This window comes from Ornithodoros turicata, chromosome 1 (genome assembly GCF_037126465.1).
Source record: "Ornithodoros turicata isolate Travis chromosome 1, ASM3712646v1, whole genome shotgun sequence".
Lineage (NCBI taxonomy): Eukaryota > Metazoa > Arthropoda > Arachnida > Ixodida > Argasidae > Ornithodoros > Ornithodoros turicata.
This window is the reverse complement of record NC_088201.1, coordinates 149,358,978-149,369,515: the sequence shown is the minus strand read 5'-3', so window position 1 is coordinate 149,369,515 and position 10,538 is coordinate 149,358,978. Positions and strand designations below refer to the sequence as shown.

At 43.8% G+C, this 10,538-nt stretch overlaps 1 protein-coding gene across 4 annotated transcripts in view; it reads left to right on the top strand.

Moving 5' to 3' along the window:
* Positions 1-327: 327 nt before the first annotated feature.
* The window catches only part of LOC135370921 (uncharacterized), a 90,309-nt gene continuing 80,098 nt past the window's right edge, over positions 328-10,538 (top strand). For 3 of the 4 annotated variants that reach the window (XM_064604851.1, XM_064604842.1, XM_064604861.1), the window contains exon 1: positions 328-418. In XM_064604851.1, coding sequence (XP_064460921.1) covers positions 373-418 — 46 coding nt within the window. In that variant the 5' untranslated portion in view covers positions 328-372. Of the gene's footprint in view, positions 419-3,804; positions 3,887-10,538 lie in introns of those variants that run through there. The other variant, XM_064604868.1, reaches the window with a different exon arrangement.

The following is a 10,538-nucleotide window of genomic DNA, read 5'->3' as shown; positions in this document are numbered from 1 at the left end:
GATTTTTCAACCACCATGAGCAGAATTTTCTGTCATTCATATTGTAAATTCCAGTGCATGCAGAGCTTGCCTGCTACCGGATTGACATATGACGGCGGCAATAGTATAAGCAGTAAAGAATGCTTGGAAAAGTACCAGCCCTTCAAACAGGTGGCTGCTCGCTGAGAATCCAATCTGAGAGAATGTTGCTTGGAAGAGAGGTGCAATTATTTGTAGTGATAATGCCACGGGTAACACAAGTGATATGATACTGCAGTACATTGAAATGCATATGGCGATATTTAAAGGGAATTGGTCTGTATCGCATACGTTCCACTGACACAACAAGTCAGTGTGCAGAGGTTGAACGTGCATCGAGTTTTCAACACGAAGATGTCGACGTCATTGCTCTTGGCTGCGGTTTTGCTGGCCTTCGTCGGTAAAGTACTTAGATTAACTGCTCAGAATAAGCTAATCGAACACGTAACTGGTTTGTAAACTGACTAAAGTATCTCTGCATATTTTTAGAACCTCCGGATCTCCTTGCTCTCCGACTCTTTGGAAACAAAACGTGCCCATTGCAATGTGCAGATTGCGCTGATAACAATGGCTGCATCATTGCACTACTAGAATGCGCATACATTTCGTAGTTTCACTTAGGCAAGAATTGAAGAATAGTATTTCATCTGCCGGAACTATAAAATGTGTCGTACTGGGATGAGAATAATATTGACATATTTTGAAAAGCTAGGCTGTTAATTACACCATTACTTAGCACACCGCGATCTTTCATAAGGTTTTCAGCAAATACCGCGCCGGTTATTCTCCAATTGTGTTGTTGCGCTTACTGTACAGTCGCCTTTCACTCGAACATACTAACTATGCGTATTTGTCAGTAATATATGTACGTAGTTGCGTGCATAATCGGGTTCTCTGAGACACGGTTGTCTGAAATTTCCAGCCAGTGTCGGAGCGCGTCCCTATTGGCGGTGTCGCGCACGGAGAAACTACAGGGTTCGCAAAGGTAAACTTCGGGGTTTGTAACGAAGATACAACAAATAAGAACAGTGTCGGAAAGCTAAAGTAGATGTTAGAGGACGAATTATGCCCCAAAATTTTATGTCGATAATACCGCTTGGTCTGTTTCTCTGCCGATAAATCGTACAATAAATCGTGCAATCGTGCGTTTATCGGAGAGATCGAGAGACATTGGAGACATAACCCCACGATACTCGGGGTCGTCTGCTAGTGAGGGCAGTTGAGCGCGGCCTCCCACAAGAGAAGATATAGGTATAGTTCCTTCGTGTACGACATCGCCGGTAGGAGATGCTCCGCTACAGGCTGGAGATTTTGGACAATCGAATCCCACACAGTACATCATCCATTCTTCCCAAGGTTGCGGGATTGAACCCAACCGTGGACAACTTGGGTATGAGACATGCCATCTTCCGCGAGGAGCGTCAAATACGGCGTGCTGAGATTTTGGTGCACTTTAACAGACGCCCCACGTGGACTAAATGAATAGCCAACCGATCACCAAGAACATTTCATATCGCTAAAGACCCAAGCGCGTTCCAATACATAGAGAGGCGACATAAGACACAGCACAGAGCTAATAATTACACAACTCTGGCTGACTATATTGCCTTGCAGTTAAGAGTTGTGCATTGTGTTGTCTTTTTATGTGTTGCCATTCACTAGCGTTTTAACGACTTTAATGCAGAATGAGGGCAATTTTAGCGCCCGAATTTTAACATAATTCAACAAGAATACGTGTGACCTACTCGTGAATATGGGCGCCCATGGGTTCGCGCTGCGTATGGAGTTTAAAATGTGGCACCTTCAGGACAGTCGCATTAAGACATAAAAGTTGGAAAACTACGTGGTTTGTAATGCGCTCGAGCTACAGTTCTTCGGGACTGCTTTGAGAGCTCCTTGCAGCACAAGCATTCGACCTCCTTGGGCATTATGGCGCGTGAGGCGCACCAGCACTTTAAAAATGTGCGCGATTAAATATGAGTACAAGAAATTTACAAATAACTTTTACATGTTCGATCACAATGTGCCCTGCTAAGGTGCGACTGATGGTGTTTTCTTCATCCGTCACCGATGTTCGTGGACTTCGACTTCGGCTTGCATTCGCGGCATCGGCGACGTTTCGAAAGCAAAGTTCTCGAATTGTTCAGACGCAACAGAATTTCGTTCTCAATCGCAGAAATGTCGGAGAAAAGTTCCGGGCTCGGAGGCTCCTCATGACTTGCTTCGACGTCCATTTTGAAGATCACTCTCATACGAACTCACTAACAACAAAACTTCCGATCCGGGCTTCGAATGAACATGAGCCTCATATCACGTCAAACAAGCGGAAATCCTTCATAACAAGACTAGATTTCGGCACCCATTGCGCGAGTTCTTCCTCCCCTCTGCGTCTCGAGCTAATGACGGATTATAACGTTTTTTTGCGATTTTCGGGCTCTCTCCCTGCACATGAGAATCGGTCGAGCGATAGCAAAATGAGAGGCCACCGAGGGTGACTGCTGTGACTGTGAAATCTGTTATGTTTTCGTTTGAACGATGACGTTAGTTAGGTGAAGAATTCACGAGAGATGCTCATTGTGAGCTTTCTGTGAGGAGATCATTAGTTAATTCCCCACATCACCACCATCAATGGGGTAGAGTATCGCCCCTATATAAGTCTTTGTTGAGGGGGAAGATCCAACTCGGTTTTCAGTTCCCCGTTCGGCAAACTTCGTTGCCACGTACAGCAAAACTATTTCGCGGGTGGCCTGAGGACATATTATACTTTCGTAATAGATACAAAAGAAATATTTGTCCAACTTCTCGCCAGAGTCCATTTCAACCCAAAACCCGGAGGAAAAGCTACTTGCATATGCTGCTGCGCTCAGAATACTACAAAAATCATTGGAAGTTAATTTGGCCTCTTATTCGAACACTAGATTATACTTCTTGTCCAACAAAACAATTTCATTCGTCTAGCTGGCCAAAACAACGATCCTAAGATTCGAGGCGCAGCTAAGCAACAAATTCTACTTCTGTTTAATGACGACGATTGGGGAGTTTAATCGCAGGAGCCGATACTCTAGCTCAGTGACGCCACTAATGCGGTGAGATGGACTAATCAGTAGCCTCACAATGAGTATTTAAGTCATACAGTATACACAAACCTTAGCAGTGATTTTAGGGCAGAGCATTGGTTGGCTGAGTTTAGCCATGGATCAAGAAATTTTGACATAGTTAGAGGGCGAGTGTCGTGCTGATTTTGAGACACTGAAAGTGAAGATCTGAAGGGTTGATAGTGCAGGCAATAAAGCAGGATGTGCTCTAGCTCTTTCATATCACTAGACTGACAGCATATAGGAGAGCCAACTTGTCGCAAGCGGTAAAAATACTGATATGTGAACGCCACACTGAGTTGCACACGAAAAATCAATAAAAGTCTTGACGAGAGGTGCTTCGCGGCATTCGGAAAGCGAAAACCGTTGCGCAATGTCCCTTAGAGCAAACGTTGTTGAAATAGTCGTTAGGCTGGAAGAAAGCTGCACACATAAACTCGATAGCCTAATAATTTGAAATCCGCTATTATAAACTCTACACGTGTTTAAGGGCTGTCGTGGAAGCATCAAAACAGACATTGTCGTGTCAATTCTAAGCATTGTCCATTGTCTGAAACAAATTCAAACATGCTCACTCGTGGCGCATCCAGTATCTGCTGAAATCTGCTGTGCTCTATTATTACTGAAAGGCTATGTCACGCCTGGGTATGCCACGTCTGGGTATTTAATGGGAAGCTTTTGATCGCAAACTAACTAGTCCGTCCAGAAAATGAAGTTGTGCGTTGTTATACTTTGCGTGCTTTTGGGTGCTGCTGTGGGAAATTAGAGCTCGGGTATGTCTGTAGCTTTTGTTTTGGTAACTCCAGCAAGCGGAAGTGCTGAAGATGATTTTGTTTAGTTACACAGAACGGGATAACAACCTTCCGCGGTGGAGGCTGTTTTTGGCCTTCTATTCTATTCTATCAAGTGGTATGCCTCCGTGTGGGTCAGCAGGTACCTCCGGGGGATTGTGCGCCGTGTGCGGTCTTCATTGGCAACTATATCCTTGTTTTCGCTATAGAGTACGAGAAAGATCCACAGTAAACTCACACAGCCGATTCCAACACTGGCTTGCTTCCGGTGAAGGCGCCAATCAATGCACTAGGCCATGCGAGTTAGAGGTGGATACATGGCCAGAGTCCTAAAGTCGTGTAAGGTGAAACAGTGCCAATTAAAGTAGCCCTATAAGGTCTCGCTAAAGTTCCCCGAAGATGAATGACACTCATCAAATATTCTTTGGGCAAAAGTATATTTATATTTTTTTTTCTTACAGGAAGTTGTAACACGTTAGGTGCAACACCTCCGTAATGAGTGATTGCAAAATTATTGCGAACGCGAAATAAATCAGTTGAAGTCATGGTCTGCGTCACGCGGCTCAGGGATCGTGCGTGATATCCCCCAGCTCCGAGATCGTTGAAGGTATTCGAATTCAGTGGGTAGGGTGGAGATTGGCCAGTCGATGAACAAGAGGACGAGGACACATTGCTTTCGTAACAAGCAACAACAATTTACTCTTCCACAAAATACATATCAATCAAAGTAGCACACGACAGGAAACGCTCAAGTATCAATCACGACACATAAATGAGACATATATTGCACCACACTGATGCTATGCGGCCTAACGCGAAATACGCACCGATTGCCCAACTACTGTCTAAAATAGTTCCGCACAATATAGTTCGTCCGCTAAAATAGTTCGTACAATGAAAAGAAAAGTTCAAACACAACTTATCTCTGAGGCGGACGATTCTTGGAGGCGGTTGGCTTTGTTGCAGTCAATACTTTCGGGCGGCCCTCTGGATCACGTCGGATGCCTTCCTTCTTCCTGGTCACGCTCACACACCAACATTAATTCGCACAAAATGTCGCAGCTTCCTGCAATGTCTTCAAAGCTCCTTATTTCGCCACTTACGTCGCAGCTCCCTGCGTTGTCTTCCAAACCCTGGGTTGCACCACTTCTGTCGCAGCTCCCTGCGATGTCTACAGAACTCTGCCGTCACTCAGATCTTCGCCGATCCGCTCCTTCCGCACCTCCAGTTATCTCCGACGGCATCACCGCCGCTATCTCGTTACGACTCTCACCATCCGGTGACCATGGGACGACAACCTACTTTCGGCCGGTCGCTCCTTTTTAATCCCTCGGAAGACGGGGCACCCTCAGGCGCTTCCACGAAACGAACCCATTCTTCCCCACGAAAAAGGGTCACCACGGCTGCCACATTCTCGGAATCCATGCGGAAGTCCCTTTTGGTTACGTGAGAACCACGACATTTTCACGCCTGTACCGCTATTCTGGTCTATGGATACGTGCTCTCTTTGTGGCTGACCACCAGTCTTGCATGTGATGGTCATGAAAAATTACTTGGTCGCATCTGCCTGTGCTTATGACTGAAAATTTGTCGCCCTGTGACAGTCTGATGCAAGAAACAACAACTTTATTTCGATATGATAGGTGGGGAGATCCATCGACAGGGGCGATACTCCACCCCATTGCTGACGGTGATGCGGGGAATGAAATAATGAGCCCCTTCACAATATGAATCGAAGTCCTACGGTATCCAGAAAGGTGAAGAGAGCTTTGAGGGCAGAGCGCGTTGGTGGGCTGGTAATGGCCAACGACCAAGCAATTTTGTGAGTCAGGGGGGGGGGGGGGGGGGCGAGAGTCCAGCTCGTTAAGGGATCCGGAGAGCACACAGTATGATAGAATTTGTTTACCCCATACACTTTTCTAAAATGCGAAAGGAAAAGTTAAAACTTCGTCGTTGAAACTCCGAAAGCTGCGTGCGTATCGTCAGACCGGCAGAGTCGACGGCAGCGCTCCGATTGCAACGACGAGGCGGTGTCGAGGAAAAAAAAAAATACTGAGACGCGGCGATATGGCGGCCCGCACCGCTGCTTCCGGATCTTGGTGTGGTACAATATTGGGCAGAGTGCCTTCCGACACGTAAGCAAGTGGACATGCTAGACACCTTCAGCGATCACGGCGCATGGCGGTGCTGGGTGTATAGCAGGAGTCCTTAACAGTTCCGGTCTATCTATGCGCGTGTGTACGAAGTTATATAGAGACACGTGGCGAAATTCCCATAGGTCCCTGCGTCTTCAGGCTGATGCCATTATAGAGACCTATAGCGCCATCCATCCGTTGCGCGGAGAACTATGATTGGAAATAAATGACGTTAGGGATTACGTCAGCTTGAGGTTAGCCCGAAGTTACCTACAGGTTCAGCGAGTTTGGGGCGCAGTTCTCCGTCCATATCTACACGCATTAGGACAAAGTAAATAGAATACATTGTGACCAAAGCACTTTGGTGACCGCGCTCGGCAGTACGTGGAATGCATGCTACGGATTAACCACAAAATTAATAGAAATAGAAAATCAAGGGAAAATAACAGCGAAAAAGTATCGAAATTAAATATATTTGATTACTGACTTCAGCACCCTCTCCCCCATCTCCGGTGCCCCCCCCCCCCTTATGGTCGGTGGGACATCGTGGCATTTGCCTTTGTGCAAGTGTACTGCAGGGTTCGCCAAGCTCATGAGCATAATATTTTTAAACAAACTTAGCGTGATGTTCCACTTTCTCCATTAGATATTCCAACCTTACAGTTGCGCGGGTGGGGACTGCAAAAGTGAAAGTATTGTTGCTTATCCGTTGGCTTTTTGTAGAGGTCCCAGTTTTGTAATCATGTTGTAGTTTCGTGGAATCTGACTGAGCGTGCCGAGAGTTATGATGAGAACTTTATTGCGTCATATGCGGTGTTTCTACATCAACGTAATTTTGAAAATTCTTGTTTCCCGTGTTACCAGATTAAATGTATGTCACCAATGTATGGAAGGTATACGATGGGTTTTAATGTGAAGGCGCTAAGGGCGTTGTTTTCTAGGAATCCCTTGACGATATTTCAACTAAATATATGTGCGCAAACAAGCTGGTGAATATTCGAAATGGGAAGCATATCCTTGTGTCTGAGGAGGAAGCAGTAAACAGTGCAGGAAGTCATGGCCATGGTGGTTGTGCTTTTTATGTACCAGACTTTTGTGCTTCCTCCTCAGCCTCAAGGACATGCTTGCCATTTCGAAGATATTTTCGTACGTGGGTGCAGCTGGTCTGCTCATTTGCGCACCATGTATTTAATGGTAATATTCCTTATTGAACTCGCAAAGCTTTACTATGAGGATTGTTTGTGCGACGCGGATTTGTGGGTCTTTCCTGATATTTGATTTGGAAAGGGTACGGCGGACAGCTCCGATTCAGCCGCTGTTGTGGGATGCTTGTGCGTAGGTACGTTATACAGCTAGTGTCACCAGGTGTCGTGCTACTCCAAATGTACGCGAGTAGTAAAGATAGGGTGAGAAACTACAGGAGGGCGAAACTACGCCACCCCTGCCCTGAACCCTGCGCGTATTTTTCCCCGTGCGGGTGTGTGTGCGGAGGGTTGTCCGCGCGCTTATCGGCGGGGGGGGGGGGGGGGGGCTGCTTGCGCGCTTACCCTCTCACATTTTTGAACCTGGGCCGACTTCTTTCGACATTTTTTGAGCCTTCGCCGACTTCGTTTGCGTATTTTTTCCCGCGCCCGGCGGGCGGCGCTCGGGTAGAGAATGTATTTATTAAAATCAATGGTGCAAGGAATTATGCTGTGACTCTGTGTGGAGTGTTGACCGCGCGCTACCGGCGGGGGGAGGGCTGCTTGCGCGCTTATCGTAGCGTATTTTTCAGCCTGGGCCGACTTCTTTCACCATTTTCCCACTTGGGCTGACTTCCCTCAGAAATGTTTTCCGGTACAACAGTTGTGCAGTAGGCTGTTTACATGCAAATGATAGCCATACACAAAAGTACAAGTGAAAATATATTTATTAAAGTCATTAGTGTCAGGAATTATATTATGACTCTGAGTGAATGGGAAAAACTGAGCCAAAAAATCTGAAGTAGAAGAAACACAATACACGTAACAATACTTATTACAGGTACGATACAATAGCACTGAATAGATATCACAAATCAAACACAATATTTTTTTATTAAAAGCAATCATACACACAAGTTTTCAATGAATCAGAAGTGATAACACATTTAATCAAACAAGATGCTCTTAATCAATACGATTACAATCAAAATTACAAGTTTTATTATAAAAAGTCAGAGATGTGAGAACCTGATAGATATATAAGTAATTTCGAGCACAATATGGAAGCTAAGTTTAATATTCCAATATGACACAAACTTAATTAATCAATTTCTATTGAAGTGAATAGCGCAGACATAAGGCAATAATTCGAATCAACACGATCAACACATAGCATTCATATAGAACAAATCATCCAACATGTAGGGAAATAATAGCTACACCATATCAAAACGAGAAACGATCAACACATTTAATCAGATAAGATATTCTTAATCAATATGATTATAAACAAAATTATAAGCTGTGTTATAAAAAGTCTAATATTCCTATACGTGAGAACCATCAGTGCAATAGCGGGAAGTTCTGATAGTTGTATGTAATTAACTGTCAAGACCCTGGAAGACTATGGGACACGAACACAAGAGGAAATAAAATCTATACCACTACAAAGAACATATTCCTAATCAAAACAACATAGTAATCTATCATTCAGCAAATCAGAAGAAAAAATCAAACTCATCAGAAAATAGACATGTTAAAAATGAACTTCACCACTTAGCACACACTGTAAACTGAAAAACTCCCTTTTGGATGTATTTGGGGTGTAAATAGGGTGTAAACTTGTACATGTTCCTTTTTTACTCCCTTATTACACCTTCTAAGAAAAGGAACACCCTTTGACGGGTGTTAAACGGGTGTTAGAGCTTTTGAACACCTTCTGCACAGCCCGTTTACACCTTTTTGGTGTGAAAAAGATGTACGAGGTAACAATGATACACATCCGCACTATTGTTTGGGATAATTTTTTGTTCATAACTTTGAAGCCTTTCTCAAGCCATCACAAACACTTCACTCATTGTCAATCAAAGTAAGGGAATTAATACACTGAATAAAAACGTATTATAGTAAATGTTATTAGCAGGCTAACGATTGATATCACTGCAAATGTCCAAAATACACAAGCGAAAATTCGGCAAAATACTTGGCAAAACATGCACAAAGATATAGCTGCAATGCAGAAATGGACTCCGGTACGGCACCATGCCAATGAATAAATGAATAAGAAACAGCCAGTAACAATCACACAATTGTTGTAAATCAGTGACCCAGCATTGAAACATCCACTACTTTTCTTTTCTCTTCAACCAACAAGCCCCTTCTGTTATGCTCAGGGGTTGGATTTTTAATTTGTCGAGTATGTGGTGCATCCCATATTGAGTCCAGCATCCCTGCTGGGTTGCGTGCAGATCATAGGTAATATGCTTAAGGCCCCTGCCTGTCAGCAAACTTCGAAAATTCGCGAAATTCAATGTTTGACACAGAATTTAGCAGAATCGCTCAATTTTAGGGAATTCCCGCAAGAAAGGGACCGATTTTCATCGACTTTGAGTCATCTCCAGCCATACACAACACAACACAAAACTTTCTGTCGTTCAGAGACGGGCAGAGACGCTTTTGTAACTCTGTTTTGTCAAATTTTGGGGCCCTCTTTCGGAAGGATATACTCTCTATAGAGCTATATATAGCTCTTACCCGTTTCCGGAAAAAGCAACACGCTCGCGTGCGGTACCGCCTTAAGGCGTCGGGCGCAGAATCGGGTTCGGTTTCGGGTACGGCATTTGGGAAACGCGGCCCGGTGTGTTGCCGAAACGTCTTCGAGGACGCGGGTGACCCTTTCTTCGAGTTTTAAGTAAATTTCGTTCGGAAAATATTCATAACTGTTAATATCCACGACATAAAGAATTCGCATTATGTTATAGTATACAGAAAATATCAATCCATTCGATTAACTTCTCTGACATCGTTAAAGAGTGCTGGTCAAAGTGAGCAAGCTAAAGCTTGCGTATTGTGAAATTACACATTCTACAACACTGATCATAAATCGCAATACCTGTTCAAATTGTAATTAAACTCTTACTGATGTGTGGTAGTCATCACTTCTCCTGAATGTGAATTGATAAATTTTAGCAATTAATCCACAATCAAATATCTTGTATAGTATGTGTGAGTATAAGCACAACTTTTTAAGAAGAAAATGAAAAAAAGAATGAAAGAAGAAAATGATCTTTAGTGTGGAATTTGCGTTTTACAATGTTATGAACTAAAGACTTATAAAATTAAAGTATGGCCTTTCCATTTGTAGAGCCCGGATGCTATGACACTAAAATAATGTTATAGTTTTTCTGTATGGTTACGGGAAATCTCGAGTATATTTTGTGAATTGGATCTACGTTTATGTGTGACCTGCGTTGATCTGGTTATTATAATTAATATATAACATATCTTCCATTGTGTTTATGCATAACGCTCATCTTC